General features: G+C 40.3%; 1 protein-coding gene across 2 annotated transcripts; it reads right to left on the bottom strand.

The window, feature by feature from the left end:
- Positions 1–3,041: 3,041 nt before the first annotated feature.
- Positions 3,042–20,383, bottom strand: LOC108928141 (myosin light chain kinase, smooth muscle-like). 2 transcript variants are annotated; one of them, XM_029249343.1, is made up of 15 exons: positions 20,331–20,383; positions 17,696–17,868; positions 14,414–14,557; positions 11,826–11,953; positions 11,569–11,722; positions 11,058–11,369; positions 10,629–10,725; positions 9,061–9,264; positions 8,304–8,521; positions 7,955–8,078; positions 6,998–7,150; positions 5,604–5,733; positions 4,431–4,521; positions 4,024–4,155; positions 3,042–3,728 (listed from the first exon to the last, which is right to left on the bottom strand). In XM_029249343.1, the coding sequence occupies exons 2-15, from the start codon at positions 17,841–17,843 to the stop codon at positions 3,526–3,528; spliced, it is 2,238 nt and encodes a 745-aa protein (XP_029105176.1). In that variant the 5' UTR covers positions 17,844–17,868; positions 20,331–20,383; the 3' UTR covers positions 3,042–3,525. The 2 variants fall into 2 exon arrangements, with proteins under 2 accessions (XP_029105176.1, XP_018597441.2); XM_018741925.2 differs by lacking the exon at positions 20,331–20,383 and having other exon boundaries at positions 17,696–17,914.
- Positions 20,384–21,769: the final 1,386 nt, after the last annotated feature.

The following is a 21,769-nucleotide window of genomic DNA, read 5'->3' on the forward strand; positions in this document are numbered from 1 at the left end:
CAGACAACTCTGTTCTTTAGAGTCTCAGTAATGAGGTATAAATAAGATCCTGTGGATTCTTCCCAGATGTTACAAAATCGCAGACTTCTGGCCCTGTAGCTTCTCCACAGCCCGTTATAGACCCGCATACTCTCCCTCAACAGGTTGTGCCCAAAAAATAGGAAATCCACAGTGTCCGGAAAAGAGGACCTTGGTATTCCAGAAATTTCTATGGCAGAGAAAGGAAAAGGAGACATAATGGGGTAAAATTTAAAGACATAAGTGAGTACCATATTATGAATAATAGAACATTTAGCTAACACTTTTCTCCAAGCAACTTATAATCTAAGGTTAAAATTATTCACTCATTTATACAGCTGGGTAATTATATTGTAGCAATTTAGGGTAAGTACCTTGCTCAAGGGTACTACAAAGAGAGGTGGGGATAGAACCGGTAACCCTGAGATCCACAGGGAATAGCTGTAACCACTATGCTTCCAGATGTTCGTATAAGATATAAAACAGAGGAATTTAAGAACTAAAAATTCTGCTGTAATAAAGTATAAATAATGAAATTGTGAAAAAGTACACCCCAACGTGTGAATGCAATTAATGTAACTCCTCATGATCAGGTGAAAATACATTAACCCTGTATGAATGCTTTGTGATGTCACATCTTTATTGATTTTTTACTGCTGTTTTGGGATGTAAGAACCACCTGTTAGAAACAAATATCAGTTCTGTGTTTTTTGTGTATTTTGGGAAACAATCTACTTCCACTGAGTTTTCAAGGGCAGTAAGGATTAACACAGTTTTCCCTGTTTGCTGGTTTACAACATGTGAATTATATTAAGTTAAAATCTGTGCACTAATTTTTATGCTCATTTAGGTGTCATGTTGCACACGGGCTGAAACTTGATTATAAATGTACCTTTTTGCTTGCATTTGAGTTTGGTCAGTGCTGCACTCTGGACTGGTAGCTGTGTTCTTTGATGAGGTAGCCACATAGTTGGTTAACGCTTTCGAAAGACCTGTATGGACTCCAGTCAACCGTCCAGGACGGGCCACAAAGGAACAGGGCTATAGGATATACCCCCTTCTCCCCATGAAGTCATTAAATACATAACTTACCATGGTGTCAGCATGCAAGAACATCATTGTGGACATTTTCAGATTCATTTGACCTCTTCACATTACATTTATTCACTTAGTAGAGGGTCATCTCCAATACAACATACATCTCAGAGAGCAATACACGTGCATTACATCAGCAGGAGAGATCTGATTTTTAATTTGATAGAATATGTATTTTTATATCTTTGTGGAATTGTTTTTAAACATGCAATGTTCTGCTGAAACCTTTCCTGTAAATGTCAATAGTTCTTTGTTCCCAAATACCATAACTGTACTTTTTACATTATTTTGTTTTCCAGCTGAAATTTATTTTTGGCTGTATAGCTTATGAGTAACTACTAATATTACAGAGAAGAATATTATAAACATGTAAGCAGAGCTGGACATTCCATTGTACATTGACAATTCATTTCATTTTATTTTTATAGAGTGCTCTTCTCACACAGTGACAGTTCTCTTGTCAACCAAATATCTCTTCTATGTTTCTACCCCTTTGATAGAGAAATGTAATCATGAGTACACAGGGGTTAGGGGACCAGGGGCTACAACATGCTGCACAGCTTCTGTACATTCCAGTTATAAAATTCAGTGGGTACACACACACACACACACACACACACACACACACACACACACACGGACTGAAACCGCTTATCCCAATTGGGGTTGTGACGGGCCGGAGCCTAAACCAGCAATGCAGGGTGTAGGCCTGGAGGGGGAGGGGACACACCCAGGGCAGGACGCCAGTCCGTCCCAAGGCACCCCAAGTGGGACTTCAACCCTAGACCTGGACGTGGTCCACCCTGCTGCGCCACCACACCCCCCTGTCTGGTGGGTAGATATTTTAGGTAAATTTGCTTTTGTTGGCATGCCAGCATAACAGCAGCTATGCCAAAGTATTGAAAAACAAACTTTCCATCCTAATGGGTCAGAGGGGTAATGTATTTTGAGCAACATTTCAAAATGTTCCTTATCACATCACTACTGTTTAGTTTTCATGGTTATTTATAGTGAAGATCATAAATTCTGTTCAGGGAAATAGAATTGCAGTGTTTAAGGTAAAATATTAGATTTAAGACTTGGTTAAAAAAAAAAAAAAGTTTCACACTTCATAGCTTGAATATTGACTGCTGAGTGGAAAGATGTAATTTTATATCGCAGTCTGTATAGCATTTCATTAACCTTATGCTTATGTCAGTTTTGTGTACATGGCGTTTACACCCCACCTCTCCGAAATATCTCATATTGGTGCTAGGTCATGCTGCCTGTAACACAATTTTGAACTTCCAGGCCAGACATCACTGCATACAGTACACACGGGCCTGAAATAAGCACGATGATGCTCTCGCCAAACAACAGTACCCCAGTGATAATGCTGTCGAAATAGGACAAGTGGACATAAACCACAAGTAAGATGTGATCATAGGTTTTATGCTTGTAATTCCTCTTTATAATCCCCTTTTGACTTATGTTGAAAACCTACAAAATAGTTTGAGCTGATTTTGGGTGTGTCTAAATTTCAGAAAGCAACAGAATTGAGAAATGCTTCAGTTCCGTTAGTCCTAAAGCAAAATGTTTCTTCATTACCTGCCATTTCTTCCAAGTTTCTGTAACCGTAACTTTTTACTGCTTGCTGCCCTTCCTACTAACTAGAAAAGTGTTTTGTGTGCCTCAACATGCGCAAATAATTTGAGATGTCCAGGTCCAAATTCAGACTTCATTACAGCATTACTGATTTAAAAAAAAGCAGCAATTAAACCACACAGAAACCCAAAGAATTGATTTGGCTTTTAATAGATTTAAAATATTCATTTAAGGAAGGTTACAATAAAATGCATTATATTTAGATACTGCTTCAATATTGGATAACTAATATATATATATATATATATTACACACAGGACCTACTAACAGCATTGCTGCTGGTTTTGTACAAGTTATTTATGGAAAAGAGTTTTATCCAGCACATATTGATAATTAATGCTTACAAAGGTCTGAGGATCATTAAAAGTGAACATTAAAACTCATTGTACAACAAAAACATTTCTTTATACTTCAAGTGTGATTTTGAAAGATGCACTAAAGCAGTTTTTCCCCCCATTGTGGTAAAATATACCGTCAGTGTCACATTTGAGAACTAACCACTTATATTGCAGGTGCATGCCAACTGACTTATGAAACCAAAGCAAAAACAAGCACAAAATTAAAATTTCACAATTTGGCCAAATAACTTTATATTTTGACACTTGGCAATTCCCAGCCCCACTGATAACTGAACTCATTATGGCATAATTCTGTTAACCATCATCTAGAGACATTAAAAATATATAAAGGCACAATAAAGTGCTAAAATGAGCAGTAGTTTCCCTAAAGGTGGTGTGTGCATCTTTTTTTAAACTTGTCTCACCTTGCTCAGGTCACTGCCACTTTGGCAGAGCACATCACTTCCCCTAGACTGTTGGTAGCCTTGCAGGCGTACACCCCGGCATCCTCCATCCTCAAATCAGTCAGAACCAGGCTGCAGCTGCCATCTGTATCACACTCCACCTGCACCCTTGGGGACTCTACCACGAGTTCACCCTCCTGAAGCCACTGCACATTTGGGGCCGGATACCCTGTTTGGAAAATGGTCAGAAAGAGCGATGAGTGACATGCTGCAATTTCTTCCAGAGCTGTGGCATATCTAAAATATTGGGGGGGGGAAAAGACCCACTTTAACGTAAATGTTCCTATACAACTAATATAGTTCATATATTTCAACTAATGTATGGCATATTTTATCAGTGATTAGAATGCCATTTTAGGACAGTGTCCAACTTCTGACTTTGTAAGATTTGCTGGTGTAAGAACAGTCTAAAATTGGGCACCCAATGACAGTACTTCAAGTGGCCAATAGAGGGTGAAAAGTACCCTGGATGTGACATGTAAGGTGAACAGTGGAGCCCAAGGGCTTGGTCTGATCCACCAGAGTTTTGGTAAAGTATGGCTCCTGCTGCAGCTGCTTCTCCAAAGCAAGCTCTGTCTCCAGGCCCAGGGCAGAATCTGTTAGGAGCCGGAGAGATCAAGTCACATTACACCAAAGACCCCCAGTAAACAAACAAGCTGACTCTTGGAAAGAGGGTTGCCATGTCATGCCATTTTGAGCTTATGCTTCATTTACGGACATGATAAAATTTCTTCATTTTAGCTTCACCACAAAATGTTTCTGTAAACATATATAGTTTCCAACAAAGTTAATTGTGATTGACTGGTTTGGCATCTTGTGGAACTAGTGATGTACACTATGTTCAAGTAGTGATGTATCCTCACTCCCTTACCTTTTTCATTGCTGAAAGGGGACTCAGACTCAACTGATTTGTTGGAGAGCAATGCCATTCTCTTTAGGGCCAGAAGAGCTTTTCCGGTTTTCTAAACAGAACAAAAACAGAAACATGGTGGTTCATAAAGTTTGTGTATGCAGCAGATACCATAGAGGTTAGAGTTGCTGTCTTTAGACTCAAAGGTTGCAGATTTAAATCTCACCTCCTGCTGCATTACCTCTGAGCAGTGTATTTACTCTATATTGCTCCAGTAGAAATTATCCAGCTGTATAATTTGGTAAATAGTTAAGTTGCTTTAGAGAGAAGTATCAGCTAAATGAATAAATGTATACAGAAGTTCCTCAACTTACAATGGTTCCACTTACGATTTTTCGACTTCACGATGGCGCGAAAGCAATATGCATTCAGTAGAAACCGTACTTCAAATTTTGATTTTTTTTCCCCAAGCAAGCAATATGCAGTGCGATACTCTCACGATGCTGGGCAGCAGCAGCAGCGATCTGCATCTCCCAGTCTGCCACCCGCTTGCTAGTGTATACAACTGATACTCTACAGCGTTCTGTGTTGCCAGAGTTCTTTTTCTGGATATCCTGCTGTATCCATGTTGTATTTTGTGCATCCATCATGTCTAAGAATTGTCCATCTGTGTCTCCTGCTAGTGGTAGGAAGAAGAGGAGGAGAGCAATTACTGTTAAGGAGAAACTAATTAGTATGTCTATATCTGTAGTATTTATTTTTATATTGTAAGAGCAGTTTTTTTTTTTTTTTTGTGTTTTCTTTAGTAATTACTGTGCTGCCTTCTGCTGCTTGCACACATGCACTTTGAGTAGTGCTGTGTAAGTAGCTTTGTGTTTTATGCAGCAACATGGTCCTGGAGGAACATTGTTTTGTTTCGCTGTATATGGTTGAAATGACAAAGCCACTTTGTTGAAGGTGACAAGCTCGTAATCACACGTGAACTTGGACTTTCGCAATCAATGATCTCGACCATCTTAAAGGGTAAGAAGTGATGTTTGGTAGGTTAGGTGGATTAAGTGCATTTTCGACTTAAACCCATCGTAAGTCAAAAATATCTTATCGGAACGTGACCCCATCGTAAATCGAGGACCATCTGTGTATGAAAGATTTTATACAGTAACCACAGGTTCTGCAAGTTTAGTTATAAAGTACCTTCCACTTCTGCCTGGCCAGGAACTTCTTCATCTTCTCCTTGGAAAGAGACTTGGCAGCACGGGGGTCAGCAGAAGCAAAGGCCGCCATCCATGGGTGGGCCAGTGCTTTTTCACAAGAAAGCCTGCGCCTATGAGAAATGAGGCAGTCCTCTAGTTAGCAAATTCAAAAATGTAAATGGACTATTTTCAAAGATACTGGTCCAACCCCTTCTGCCATCTTATGTAGAGGAAAAAAAATTGTTTCATTTCTGCAACTAGATGCCATTAAAATGCACCCAACCAGAATCTGAGGGTGGGACAACTGCAATTAAACTGGGTTTCACAAAATTTACAGCTCATGTCTGGTCTTCTTGAGTGATGGTGATCAAGATGAACATTGTCCATGTTCATGGGATGAACTGGTTGACAACCAGCATTCAACAAGAATTCAATTTTGTGACACTTTCTTCATTTTAGTTTGAAGTTAAGAGTGTATACAACATTATATAAAGTGATTTAAATTTATTTTAGCTGCTACATCCAAGATTTCAAGTTCAAGTAGTTTTTGTCATTTCTCCATACAGCTTGCATACAGTGGAACAAAATGTCGTTTCTTCGAAGACCATGGTGCAAGACAGAACATGGCACAAGACAATGAATAAATAAATACACAGTGTAGGACATGGGTATGGCTGTGAGCTGTAGGCAGTTGTGGAGTAGTGTAGTGCTGAGTTAATTGGTCAACGGAACCAGTTGAGCATTGGGAGGTAGCACAGGACATAACCTATAGATAAGTCAAGGAATGTCTGTATTAAGCTTTTACTGATTGTTTAGACAATTAAAAAGCCTGACAAACATGCTTATCTGACAAATCAGCCAGTTAGTAGGATTCAACAGGAGGATGAGGATAATTCATAAAAAGTGTTACACTGCAATGTAATGACATCCCATATGAGGTGTGGCCATTTATAAAGTTTTTCATAGAACCTAATAATTGGAGTATATGCATTATGTACCTTTTATTGATTAACTGTTAAATTGAATTTGAAGCAATGAACATATTGATTTAGACAGACCTCTGGTCCCAACTATGTTCGTAAGTTTAGTAATCAATCAGTAATCAAATTTAGTAGCCAGCATAGAGTTGCCCGTGTATCAATGCGATACAGTAGGAATTTCTCAACATTTTTTTCCAGCAGTCTGGAAGCTGCTAGGCAAATCAGTAATAAAATGAGAAAATAATTTAATCTGGAAAATATTAAATAGTTAAATCAATTGCTTAGCTACTTATAAAATGGCATATTCAAAGACCTGCCAGACACAGGATTTAGAGTTTCTTTCTTTGACTATAAATTGCAGGTGTAAATCCCTTTTCCCAGAGATAAAATAGCTTCATTGGGTCAAAGGACTGACTTCATGTCTTTCTTGAGTAGAGCGCTGATGAAGTCTTTGGCCTGCTCAGTGATCTCCTCAAAACTCTCTTCATCAAACTCCCACTGAGCTGCTGTGACCAGAGCCAACGTCTCCGCATCACTGTCTCCCTGGAAGGGTGACTCCCCACTCAACCTGACAAACACAGACAAGGAGCAGAAAACTGGATGAAAACTTTCCCAGTTTACTAGTGCCAGATTTAGTATTAGGACTTGACTGCAATTACTCTTTTGTGCATTGTTTTACCTTATAAAAATTGGATTTATATCTTAATTTGATTCCACTTTTTAAAATTTGGATTAAAATTTATCCGTTTAAAAGGAGATGCAAAGAATATTCTACTGCTAGATATGTCATATGTAAAATTTAAACATAATTTAGCAATAATAATCCACCAATCCAATGTCAGTAACTGCTTCTCCTGAACAGGGTTGCAGGGAACTGGAGCTCAGCCTGGAAGCATTGGGCGCAAGGCTGAGGGGTTAGACCCTGGAGGGGATATAAGCCCATCGCAGGGTAGCCACACATGCATACATTCACTCTCCAATTCGCACACTAAGGGCCATTTAGCGTCACTAGTTTCCCTGAACTGCATGTCTTTGACCCGAGGGAAGAAACCAGAGCACCTGGAGGAAACGCATGCAGATGAAGTGAGAACATCACATATCAACTCCACGTTCTCCTGCAGCAGTACTCATTGTGCCACCATTCCACCCCTAGCAAAAATAATAAGTTTAGCCAAATTATACTGTTTGAAATGCAAAAATAATTCAGGAAAGTTTTACATCTCAGAACTTGGATTACCAGATCTGGGCCCTGCACCAAAGCACCCATAGATGACATTAGGGATTATTCCTTGTTGGGTGTGCAAATACACAAACTTTGGACATGAGAAAACAACAGGCTGCAGAGGGCAGGAAAGTGGCCCCTGTTGCTTACAAGATGTAGCAGATAACACCGATGCTCCACATGTCAGTGGCCAGACCAACCGGCTCATAGGCGATCACCTCGGGGGCCACAAACTCTGGTGTTCCATGCATCACTTTTAAGGGAGTCTTAGGGTCTGACAGACAAATCCACAACACAATTCATGAATATAAACCTATTTTCTTTCAGTAGCAACTAGCTATTTCAACAGATTCAGTATCATGTCATTTTTGTCATTGTTCTGGTCTCTCACATTAACTGCCTTAAGAGGAACGCAAAAGAAAACAACACTTTACATGGGGCTTCCCAAGAGCCTCCGAAGTTTCTCTTTTTGACCGTCGTCTTCCTTCCCAGTACTCACCCAGCTTGTTGGCCAGACCAAAGTCGATGATTTTGATGAAGGTTCCCGTCCTGTCAGCACACACAATGTTCTCGGGTTTGAGGTCCAGGTGCACAATGCCTTTCTGGTGCATGTACTGGATGCCTTCGAGGATCTGCTGCACGTACTGGACGCAAGTGGGTTCTGTGTGCTCAAAGCTGTCATCCACAATGCGTTCAAAAAGCTCTCCACCAGCAATGCTGCAGAGACACATGAATGGTGAGGTGTCTGAATCTCTGCTCATTCAAGCTCATAACACCTTATTATTGTACATCTTTAGCAGCTTCACACCAACAGATGAGTGTTATGATCTCAAGCCCACAGGCAGCCACTGACAACCAAAGTTGGTCGCCACTGTACTAAACTGATAGCCCAACCCTCCATCTATCCATCCATCCAATATCAGTAACTGCTTGTCCAAAGCAGGGTCACGGTTATTTGGAGTCTATTCCGGAAGCGTTGGAAACAAGACTGAGGGGAGTACACCCTGGATAGGATGCCAGTCCATTGCAGACTATGAAAAACTCACATTTGAGGAGTATTTACCAAGCGATAAAATACCAATTAAGTAATTACAGAAATAAGGGTTTGTCTTTATGATTTTTGATGTATAAAATTTCTCTCAATAACATTAATGCATTTTACGCATTAATCGGACCCCGCTGATCTTTTCTCCCTGTAAGGCAGGAGATTCCTACAGGTGCTACAACGCGCTGGAAGGCGGAGGCCTGCAACGTACAATTCCATGACCATGACGAGCTCCGATCGGCTCTCGTACGCCCCCAGACACTGCACCAGCTTGGGGTGGTGCAGCTCATTCATCAGCTCGATCTCCTTGCGGGCCGCCACCTTCTCCTTGCTCAGGCGAGCCTTGTAAAACTTCCCCGCGCACTCCCTGCCAGTCTTCTTGTGCTTCAGAAGAAAGACCTCCCCAAACTTCCCCCTGCCAGAAAGACCACACAGATTTACATTTGTTAATTTAGCCGACACCCTTTTCCAAAGGAACTCACAAATATTTACCCATTTATACAGCTGAGTAATTTTTACTGCAGTAGTTTAAGGCAATTACTTTGCATAACTGCACTAAAGCTATTTGAACCTGGTCATATGACCAGGTATGGAATCTGCCTGCAGGACCAGCAGTCTTTGCGCTTCATAGAGCCTGTTTTCTCAACACTGGGTCAGCTGAACTGTGATGGTTTTCCTGCTGTGCAAAACACCAATCAAATACAATTCTTTGAAAAGTTTAATTTCAGCTACATTAGCTCAAAATTAGATGCTTTTATCCATTGGTGTAGCTGGATTTATAATATAGCAGGTACAACACTGCAGCACCAGCGGCAACTGTTTGTATCAATTACGTAGCTCATCTTTACTCAGTGCGGGGAGGGAGGAGAGGAGAAAAAAAAAAAAAAAAAAAAAAAAAAAAAAAGCATATGGTGCTTCCCGAGCGAATTCTGTAGCCATTTGCAAGGCATGTTAAATTTCACTGAAATCTCCGGTTGACCACACACAATCTGAAACTGCTTGTCCCATGTGGGGTCATGAGGAGCCAGAGCCTAACCCAGCAACACAGGGCATAAAGCTTGAGGGGGACGCACTCAGGACGGGGATGCCAGTCCGTCGCAAGGCACCCCAAGTGGGACTCAAACCCCAGACCCACTGGAGAGCAGGACCCGGTCACCGCACCCCCCCCAGTTGACCAGATTTGTTTAAAGTTTGCCAGGATTTATTTATTTTTTCTTTCCATAGAAAATTCCTTTCAACAAGCTACTGCTTGTCTAGACACTAAAATATTCCCGTTTTTCTGCCTAAACAGTCAGTGGGTGACTTGCAGGTCACTAGGAACTGGGGAGGGAGCTCAATTTTGTCAACACAAATAGACAAGTATTTTGTTCTGCCTCCGAGTTAATTGTGGCTGCTGTCTTGTATTACGTTCTTTCCCTTATCATTAAAAAAAAAAATCCGTTCCTGTGAAGGATTATATAGATTATGTAGAATTCTCCTTTCCTCCTAAGTGCTTGATAAACATATACTATGCTTAATAAATATATATATATATATGCAGCCACTCATGCATTGTGTACTGGTCCATATGGTGGTATGTGGCAAATTGCCTGTACTTTACAATCATACATCTGCATCCAAATTTTTCCTTCTGTTTATGTAGCCCACTTTTGTATTGTTTTCCAAGATGCATGTTGCTTTGGCGGAAAAAAAAAAAAGCATCTGCTATGATGATTAAATGTAAATAAATGAGCTAGGATTCCAATGTGTCTGTATCTGGTTAAGCTGGAAGGCACTTACACTCCCAGCTTGTTCAGGACATCGTAGTGGTCGCTCACTCTATTGGTTGTGTCGATGGTGACGTTCACGTACTCCTGGAGCTCCTCCAGCGGCTCGGCTCAAAACGCACACAGAAAAGGAATGTCATCACACATTTACTATATATGTGAACAGACTGCTGCTGGGTCGTTTCACATACGCCGAGGATGACACTAGCTGGACAGCATACTGACATACGGTATTCACCAATAGTACCCTTTCTCGGAGTAAATCAATCATTGGCCCACAAACACTTTCAAGAAGTCCTTTACATGTGGAAATGTGGATCTGATCCGGCATTGCTATCAGGAATATAACTGACAGCACTCCAATTATAAAATGTTACCGCAAGTTACTTATTCCACATGCGGACGACACAGAGCCGATGTCATCTTACAGCCGTTTGCTCACCTTGGCTGTCCATTTTGATAATTTCCGACTGCTGGCTGGGTTCGCTTACTCCCGCTCGGTTGTAAGCCCTGACACGGAAGCAGTATTGCCTCTGGGGCTCCAGACCCGATTGCACCCTGTATGAGGTACTTGTGCAGCAGCTGGTCACCTCACTCCAGTTCCCAGGTTTCCCAGAACCTCCTGCCCTTACTTCTATCACGTATCCCGTGACGGCACTGCCTCCGTCGTAACTGGGTCCCGACCAGGACAAAACCAGAGAGCTAGAAGTCAGCTGAGAAATGACAGGAGCAGATGCTGGAGGCTCGGGCCGATCTGTAGAGCAGAAGGGTAAACAGTTGTTCTTGACACCGACTAACCCCGCAAGATCAGAGCTTGAAACCCCTCATCAGCCATGATGTCAAATGAGCTAGTGCTCCTCAGCTTATAGGTGACAGTAGGAAAATGAAGCCTTCAATCAGGGCAAGTATGGTTGTGTGTGTCTGGGAGAACATTGAGGGGGAACAGGACTCACCAATTACACTAAGGTTGACTTTGTGTTGAATTGAACCATTTTGATCTCTGGCCACAACAGTGTAGCTGCCTGCGTCCTCCGGCTGCGCCTTCGAGATCACCAGCTTGCTACCCTGACTGCTGCTCTCCACCTGGATCCGAAGTCCGCTTACCACCTAGACGCGTCACAATAAACTCAGATACTGAGTACAGGTGCCACAAATCACATGATACAGGGGGAGGTGCTGAGCTGTGGGGCTCTGCTGGTGAGATCGCAACCTGCTGTTTGTTGTGGATCCAGCAGCAGGCAACGGGGAACGAGCTGTGGAAGGTGCACTGCAGTTGGGCCTGTTCTCCTGCCCTCACCTCGAGGCTCTCGGGGATCTTCTCAAACTTCAGCGGAGCTTCTGGAGGAACACAGGCATCGAGATGGGTGTTGGTCGATCTGGGTGCAGTGCACTTTATTACTATTCAGACCACATCATTAGGTGCACAAGGAAATCTTACAGGAGGAAGATCACGATTGTCAGATTAAAGATTTTCTGCCAACTTCTCACTCATTCACTGACTTTTCATAACTGCTTTCCTGCAGCAGGGTCACAGAGGTCCAGAGTCTATCGCAGAATCATAGGATTTTATATAACTAGTCATTGTACAGCCCAGACATGATTCCGGTCCATTGCAGGGTGCCCTTCACCCCACACTCACACAAAACAGGATGCCAAGCCACCAGTTTCCCTGAAACACAGGTCTTTGGACTGTGGGAGGAAACCAGAGCACCATGTCAAATGGGAGATCATGGAAACGCTACGCATAATGAGTGAAGATGAAACCTATGTCCACTCACACGACTACCCGCTGCACAACTGTGCCACACTGCAACATTATAGAAATATATAAGAGTAAAAAGTGGTGCACATCTTATGAAGTTATGTGCTACTTTATCTCAGCTCCAGCCACTGGCCCAGGGTTGAGAAATAACCCTTCCCAAGTGTCCAGTAAAAACAAACTGCACTCGCATATCAAAGCAAATTCATAATTGTGTTTACTCTCAAGAAAACAGAGGGGTTAGCAGTTGAACAACATACAGCTCTTTCCCACGGCATTCCATTTTACCGTATATGGTTCAAGTCAGCAGGAATTGCTGGCATTCTCTCACCCTAATTTAACTGAATTTGCAGTTATTACTGATAAGTTTCCTGCGACTACCATTATTCAAATTTTCAAAGGAAGTCATGTTTCGCTAGTGTGACTTGAGCCTCTGTTCCACCAACATATCCTGCTTTGGTTGAGCACAAGTTGATTATATATGTAAAAATGCCATTGCACAATCATGAATGGATAGACGATCATATAATAACTAAAGTGTCTCCATAAAAAAAAAAAACTGAAAAGCTGTTCTAAAAATCAACCACTCGACTTCTTTAGATTTAAAAGAAAAAAAAAAATCTGCATGAAATATTTAATAACATATCAAGTGTACCATTAAGCATTGCACTTTCATTTACTCATTCAGCAGATGCTCTTCACCCAAGCGACATACAACTGGCATTAAGTAGATGACACTTTCGCTCAAGGTGATTTTTTAACAAAACGCCTACAGTCATTCGCAGATCTTCATATAACAGAGCAGTGTAGCACGTTCACACACCACAACCAAAAGTGGTGTTTAGGGTATCAATTCATGTTAAATGTGTTTGGACCGGAGCTGACAAACACAGGGAGAACATACAAATTGCACAGATCCAAACACACAGTTGAGGAGCTGAGAGACACCAGCACTACCTCCTGCACCACAATGCCATCCTACGTTCAGTTTGGTTGCGCTGAAGTCCAATAGCGGAAGAGAAATCATTTTTAATTTTTTGAATTTCACGGAAATGTATCCGCACTAACACTATAAATTGTCAGCAAAAATAAAACACCCAGTACGGAGTACTGAAGACTTGTAAAAATGAATTAACTAGACCTTAAAGAATTACTCCTTAAACAGTACATTAGGGTAATCGGATGCATTTTCAGAGGGAAAGCTTTATTAAAGAAGCAGGCTGGATCTGTGAAGGAAAGGGGGGGGAACACACAAAAAAAAAAAAAAAAAAACCCATCTGGCTTTCAAGTCATGAGATAAGAGAATGTTTACAGAAGAAATTCCCCATTTGAACATTCACCGAAAACAGCATCATATCATTAAAAATCCTTACCGGTTCCTGCTGCAACTTGCCTGTCTTGAGTAACTTCAGCTGAAAGTGATTATAACCTGGACGAATATATAACTGGGGCTGTGGCTTCACAGTAGATATGACAGATGGGAAGCGAGGAGGAGAGCAAGGGGTCGACGAATGAGTGCAAATAAGTAGCTGTCACGCAAACCCAGTGAGCGGACTTAGGCAAAAATTTTCATTCAAGCAGCTAATTAAGGCTCCAACCACATCCACTATCTTTAGGCAAACATTTAAATATTTGAATACTGAAAGGGCTCGGGCGCTCTGAACGCCTTGGTATATATGAAAACTAAAGCAAAAGTGGGAGAGACTTACCAAAATAATTTTATTTCTTCTAGCATGACTGAAGCGTTTTGGAGGGATACCTTCATCCGCATATTTTATCGTTATATTCTATATTCTTCAATAATGCAGTACGGTGGCACAATGAAAGCATCCTGCTGAAACACGCCCATCATGTTACAAGAAATATAACTATTTTGGTAAGCTTGTGTGTGCTGTCCCATCTTTGCTTTAGTTTTCATATATTTGAATATTGTCATTTAAGGTTATAAATTGATGCGGATAGACCGTTAGATCTCATTTTAGACAGAGGAGCCGACATACGAGTAAACATCTTCCGCTATGAGTAAAACATCCTGCTACCTGTTCTGTTTGCACGAGTCCTGGGTTGTTCAACAGGCCCAGTTGTTTGTTCCTTAACGTGGCTGTTGGGTGGTGAAGTTCCTTTGCTTCCGCTGCAAGGAGGTTGAGCAGAAGGTTTACCTCTTGTGATCCCAAGGTTACATTCTGTCAGGGACAGAGAAAGAGACAGCTGGTTTCATATTCCAGGCAGGAGAGAAGACCCAAAGCCATAAAATTAAATTTTAAAAAAAAAAAAAAAAAAGGAATACCTGAATGACAGGTATTTGATAATGTGATGCAAGAAAACTTGCAAAATGCTGGTATGCATTTGATGATGACCCAAAGGTCCCAGGACTATCACTTTTAATCCTTCTGAGTCAATACACCCATATACAATACCTGTAAGAATAACTGGATTAATGATGTTCTTCCTGGTTCATGAACTGAGCAGTTTGTAAGGCAGCCAGGTAAGTCTTACAGTAGCGGTGGACTTGCTTCACCTGTTTTCCAGCAACACGACTGAGCGACACAATGCTCTTTAGAAAGTAGTTTCAACTGGTTCAGGTCACAATAATGGAAGCCTGCAGGTACTATTTCAGCCTTGAAAATAGATTGCCTTTTTTTTTTTTTTTAAAAACTTGCCTTTTAGTTAAATAATTACTTCCAATATTGGTTAATATCTAGAACCTTCTACACCTAAATAAAGAAAAAAAATGTAGGCATTGCCAAGTTTTGTTTCATATTTCTAACCGTGTCCAACAATGGTCAGATAATATTGACAATCATATGGTTGCCTTTGGGAAGGACAGAATCTGGGAGTATGACAGGAAAATTAATGAATTAATTTGGCAACATCAATCTGCTTTATATGAGCCGTATCAACCCCACTCCCACTTTCCTGTAATGGTTTGCTTTCTGTGCAGTGTGGAATGAATCTCTCTCACACACACACACACACACACACACACACACACACACGGTCGCAGTGAACCTGAGCCTAACCTGGAAACACAGGGCGAAAGGCTGGAGGGGACACACCCAGGACGGGGTGCCAGTCCATCTGAAGGCACCCTAAGCGGGACTTGCACCCCAGACCAACCCAATATGCCACTGCGCCTCCCCTCTAGACCTTAAATAGAACCACTAAAAAGAAAATCAATTTTGTGGTTAATTTCTATTCCCCCCCCCCCATACTTTGCATTTTCAAATCTTTTCATAATTTAATTTGAATGTATCAGTAGTTCATGCATTATGACAGTGGCATTAATTGGCAAACAATGGCAGGAGGACCAAAAATATGCACAATAAAATATACACATATACTGAGGCTGAAAGGAGGTTTGCTTGAAAGATCCTGATCAAACCTACATTACACTTGTGTTGTAGCATAAATATTCCTACTTGCAGATACACTGCAGACAAAGTCAACCCCTTTGTTACACAACAGGTGCTTTTCTCCTCCTTTTTCTTTCAGGTAGATTAACAAAAACTACTCCAAGTGTAGATTCCCTCCCCCCCCCCCCCGTTGTGTCTAGGCTTAAATTAGGGTTCATATGGTTCAATGTGCTGATGGAGAAAGCACCAGTACCTTCCCTTGCAAACAAGTAAGAGTGTTAGACCTGGTGATGGTTGGCAGACTTAATCAAGCATTTTTGTGATTAACAACATTTGCCCTATACAGTATTCCTGATAAAGAGAACTTGAATGTTGGCAGAAAAAGATACTCAATTTTTGAGAAAAGTTATAAATATACAGGATGTTTAGAATGTGGTCTCGACCTGGAGCAGAACAATGACAATCCAAAATATGAGGAAGTGCTACAGGATGAACACTTGGACAAACTGTCTGGGAGGGAAGTCAATTTTTTGTTTCATTTTACAACATCTGAAACATAACTACAGTCTTAAAAATGCTTACAGCTTTTCCCAAACTGATGTGTGGTAATGTGGTTTGGATGGAAATCCAAAACTTCAGAGTAAATGTTATCCACAAATTAACTGTTGCATTTTCAGAAAATCTACATATGTTAATACATTTAAAAATATTAGTTATGCTAACAGGGTCTAAAAGGCCAGAATATAGATAATCTAGATATTTTAGAAGGAAGTGAGAAGCAATTGAATCACAAAGAAGGGTTAGAGCCACAAGTTTCCTGATGTGACAACCTTTTTTAAATAAATGAGGTTTAAATCTCAAAGTTGGTTTCAGATGAACTCAACGTATTCCACTTGAGAAACTGATCTGCAGATTTCGAGGAACATGCAAACAAACTTGCTTTAGGAAGTACAGAAACCTGTAACAGCCCCCCTGTTGCTGAAACAATAATTATGAACCATGAAGATGACCTCTCAGCTTCATACCAATATATCACCCATTGACTCCCATTGTGTTTGAAAAAATGTGTTACTTGTATTTTATAATTACTCAAACTTTCTTCCCTTTATGTTGAAACCAAATGCTAAATAATAAAACATGTAGAAATCTTACCGAAAATGGATGTTAACTGAGTGCATACTTAAAGTGCAAAGCTTTCAGTATGCTTAATTATCAAGAATGTCACTTAGACGTGAAATTTTGTATGACATTCAAAAACATTGGTCAACTGTACTGTATTCAAAATCATATGTAGCTGGCCTTTTTAAGATTAGTCACTTCCTGCTATACAGTTCATAAAAAAGGAAACAGCATCTGAAATTCACATTAAGTGGCTTTTAGATCACATTGCACCCTATGTAATGGGACATTTAAAGCCTAAGTGTTCATTTCAGTTACAGCTTACTGTAAAATTTCATGTCACAGGTTTATCTGCAAGTTAAAACAAATATGATCAGAGGGCGCACAAAAAAAAAAAAAAAAAACCCACATTTTGTAAATACATAGTCACTCTGTGTTGCTACACATATTCTTTGTTTACTAAACCCAGTCAGTAGCTGCCCCTGTGATGGTAACTCAGAAAAAGATTGTCTATCTCAGTACTGGCAGCATCCTGAAAAATCATACATTGTATATTAAACCTTATTAATAGTCATTTTATTTTTTTTAATTGCACATTAATTGCAAAATATTGGTATGCTATAAATTTAAAATGACCTTTAACTCAAAACAAGAACCCGAGAAAAATAGAGATAAAAAGCCCATGTAAGGAGTTTTAATTTTCTTTCCATAACAGATTAAAGATGCACCAACATGCTTTTTCAAATAAAATGTTTAATATCATTCATTTTACTACCAGAGTATATTTGTATGAACCATTCCAGGCAAAAATGTCACCACTGAATGAAACACAAAGAAACTTGTCCTTACCTGCGTTAGGAATCTCAGCCATCCTCTCAGAGATGGACATCCTGTCAACTGTCCCATTCTCCTTCACCTTCTCCCCAGCATTTCTGGGTCGCTGGAGATCAATCCTGAAAGTGGACACGTACATCTTTCTGGGGCTGTTGCTACTCATATCCAGCAGCGGGAGAGGACTGAGTCTATTGACGCAGAAGGCAACAAAACAAGAGTCATTTCCAGTCTCCTTATCAAACCCTTTCTCTGTCTCTCAGCCTTTCTCACACTTCCTTAGTCTCTCTCTCTCTCTCTCTCTCGACAACCCTGTTGATCATCCCTTTGCTTTCTGTTTTGTCTCTTTCTAAAACCACCCACTCCTTCCCCTCTTCATCCTATGGGTTGTCAATAACTCTTAGATCTTACACTGCTCATCACATAGCCTGTCTCAGTTTTCCTGACATGATATAGCAGTCATTATCAAAGCAATAACACATGGGGGAATGGGGTGATCAGAGAGAGATGACAAAAATCTCTGCAGGGAGTGGAATAACCTGTTGCATACCTATCTTTCATTCAGCAAGATTGAGTTATCATAAAATCTACTAATGTCATTATCACGGACAAGGAGCAAGGCAATAAAAAAAAAAAAAAGCTGAGAATTATAGGAGGCACTTTCAAGCAGACTTTCATTTTCCTTGTTTAACATGTTTGAATAGCTGCTATAGTAAGAGTGACACTCAAGAGGTTAGGAATTCAATAAAACATGCTGAACAGGATGCATTCATTAGAACCGTCTTTTCTCATCCAGCATTAATATTGCCCACCGATATACTTCAAAAGCAGTGCAGGTGTAGTAAGTTATCTGCTGATCTTCTGTATTTCACCAGCAAGCAAGTTTCCTTCTTTACAGACATGTTTAAGTGTTTTTGTCAAACAGGTGAAGGCATTATACTAAGGGCTGGATGTTTTTCATGCCTACATACAAAATGGAAGTATTCAGCCATTCATCAGAGTCAAAGCAGCACAAGAGTACACTAATGACGTGACAGGAATGAAAGATGTCCGGTAAAGTTACTCTGGAACAAAGATCTCAAAAAACAACCTCTGTTGATACACACATACCAGTTAATCATAAAATTATCCCAAAGTGCACAACATGTCCCTGTCCCTTTTATATCTTACTACTGAACATGTGAAGTTCACATTAAATGTCTCACGCTGAGATCTGCCTGCCAAACTGCCACTGGGACTTGACTTTAGAATCCACAGGACACAACAGGAGTGTTATGATCTGCTCCAGGAGAAAGGGAGGCATTCTATACAGACCACTCATACAACTACCTGGACAAAGCTTCTAAAATACACATTATCTATCACTTATAATCACATCACCTCAGCACATCAAAGCCACAACAGATATCCATCCTTACCTCACAACTGACTCTGTCCAGCTACTTGTCCAGGCCATAGTGATATCCCATCTGGACTACTGCAACTCTCTCCTGTCTGGCCTTCCTGCTACTGCCATCTCACCTCTACAGCTTATACACAACACTGCTACATGAGCTCTGTTTGACTTACCAAAGCGTTCCCATGTATCTCCTCTACTCATGTCTCTGCACTGGCCTCCTATAGCTGCCCAGATCAAATTTAAGACCCTGGTTATTGCCTACAACTGCATCAATAGAACTGCTCCCCGATATCTACAGGACTTCATCATCCATTATATCCCAAAAAGACTGCTATGCTCCTCCACATCTACCAACTTGGTGGTCCCATGTGCAAAAGGAAAAGCATGAAGGTTCTCAATTCTGGCTCCATTGTGGTGGGATGACCTCCCCCTCTCAGAACTGCTGAATCTCTGTCCACATTTAAAAAGGGTCTGAAAACTCACCTTTGCCAGACTCACTTCACTTATGATCCCTTACGTTCATGTAAGGTGTAAATGTTCATGCACCATAACTTTAAGATCATGCCCAGATAAACCTTTACACAGCTATTCCTGTAACATAATGTTTATCTCAAAAAAATTTAGGAAGGTGATCAGGAATCAACATTCTGAGTTTCATGCAGCTACTCATATGATAAGCATCAATGCATATGACACACCCACAACTGTCTCTCCTAATGTAATGCACAAATTGCATTTTCTATTAGATGTACATCACCTTGGAGAAAAGCATCTGCTAAATAAATAAATGTAAACAAAGTGTGGGAAAAGATGGCAAAACAATGAGATGTAGCTGGATGTGTGCAACAAATTAGATAAGCTATATTAAATAATGTAAAACTAGTGTATTAAAGCTTGTTACCCATGGCTGTTGCACTAGACCCATTGAATGTAGATGCACTATCAATACTAGGAGTTCCTGCTTTCACTCTGTACTGCAGATCTCTACTGCTGCCCACTACTATTCCACACCACCACTCAGTACCAATGTTTCTTCCCATATCTAGGAGTCTGCCATCACAAAAAAAAACTATTCTTAAAGAATTTGAGCCATTGTTGAAACACATACACCATGATGATGGAATCAACCCCTCCCCCCATGATATCAGCTATATGCATGACAGGGATCAACTACAATCACAAAAACACTGAAATTACCCTCAAAATGGAAAGCACACCTTGTTTGGGTAATAAAAGAGCAAGGGGAAAAACCACCTGTTAATCTTTTAGCTACGACTCCACACAAAACCACACATTATGAGTTTCTTCCCTCAAGGTCCCTCCTCTTCTTGTGGTTTTATGCTGTCAGCTGGTAACTTGATCTGGGCTAATTGATCACTAATTGGTTTTAATCTGTTTTAACCTCATTTTGTTGATATTTTGATTTTTTTTTTTTTTGAATGTTTTAATATTGAAAAGTGATGTTTAGATTTTTTTTGAGTCCGGTATGAATGTCTATTTTATGTGTTTATATTTAGGGAGGGTACTGACGACGGAATTTTGAGGAGATCTGTGGTCATAAAGTCTGTGGCACTTTTTGGCGACGGTTTGAAACACATGTTAACTGCATTTAAGCCCTTATTTGAATGGATTTAAGTGGCTTGTGGTTTAATCTTCTGTCAGACGAACGCGATTTCCGAATTCAATTTCTGTAAAATGGTTCCATCTTAAAGCGTATTACTAGTAGTATCTGTCTCCTTAAGTTAATGTGTGTGACGATTTAGTTCGACGATCTTATTTAGAGGTTTTTTTTTCTAGTTTTTCTTTGCTAAGTTAAAGATGAATCAATAATTTAATAAAGAGATATTTTTAAAAGGATTAATTGATCACAGGTTTGGTGACTTCTAGTTTCCTGTTGAGGGACCCTTTCAGTTTTATTATTGCTCGCACACGGTTTATGTTCTTAAAATATTCAACGTATGCTACATAAAGGAGTTATAGCTTTCTGCTGGGGGGGGGGAACCATGATGTACGCTTCTCCAAGGGAGATGACAAAGGTGGTTTTGTATTAGTATTTAGTTTGTGTTTGTACTGAAGGAACAAGAGCCACCTGCATACGAGACTCTCCTCACTCAGCGCCGCAATAAATGCATGAGGAATTTTGCGCGTAAACTGCGTAGCTTTGCGCGTAAACTGCGTAACACGACACGTCGTAATAACGCCTAAGAGCAATTTGCTGTGTTTAGCAAAGATTATGTAAAATATCCTTTGATGAATTATATTAGTTCAGAAGGACCCTGTTTTGTGAAAATCTATTTTGATTAGACATATGTTGTTAATGTGAATAAATTAAATTCATTTTTTTTTTCTCAATCACACCTGACCTGATAGATTCAGCTATGCAGTTTGTAACAGACTTTTTTTTTTTTTTCTTTTTCTCTTTTTTTTTTTTGAAAAATATGTATAGGCAATTGGGTGGGACTGAGGTTTGCAGAGTGTAGACATGTGTTAACTGGTGTAAGATAGTTAAAAATAAATTATATCCAGATGTTGCTGCCTACAAATTAACAACAGAAGATCATATGTTTGATGCTGTCTTGCATGTACAATCATTTACGATTTTATAGAGTATTCATACTGTGTCAATTTCGGGGTACTACAATATTATACGCTGTTATACCCTGAATAACAGATATCACAGCAGGAGGGGGACC

This window comes from Scleropages formosus, chromosome 25, assembly GCF_900964775.1.
Source record: "Scleropages formosus chromosome 25, fSclFor1.1, whole genome shotgun sequence".
Taxonomy (NCBI): domain Eukaryota; kingdom Metazoa; phylum Chordata; class Actinopteri; order Osteoglossiformes; family Osteoglossidae; genus Scleropages; species Scleropages formosus.

Coding starts and splice junctions, on each gene's coding strand:
- LOC108928141 (XM_029249343.1), bottom strand. CDS start 17,843: ATGAGTAGCAACAGCCCCAGAAAGATGTACGTGTCCACTTTCAGGATT. Junction 14,558..17,695: donor GGCTGAGATTCCTAACGCAG/GTAAGGACAAGT, acceptor TGTCCCTGACAG/AATGTAACCTTGGGATCACA. Junction 3,729..4,023: donor CCTTACATGTCACATCCAGG/GTACTTTTCACC, acceptor TTTTCCAAACAG/GGTATCCGGCCCCAAATGTG.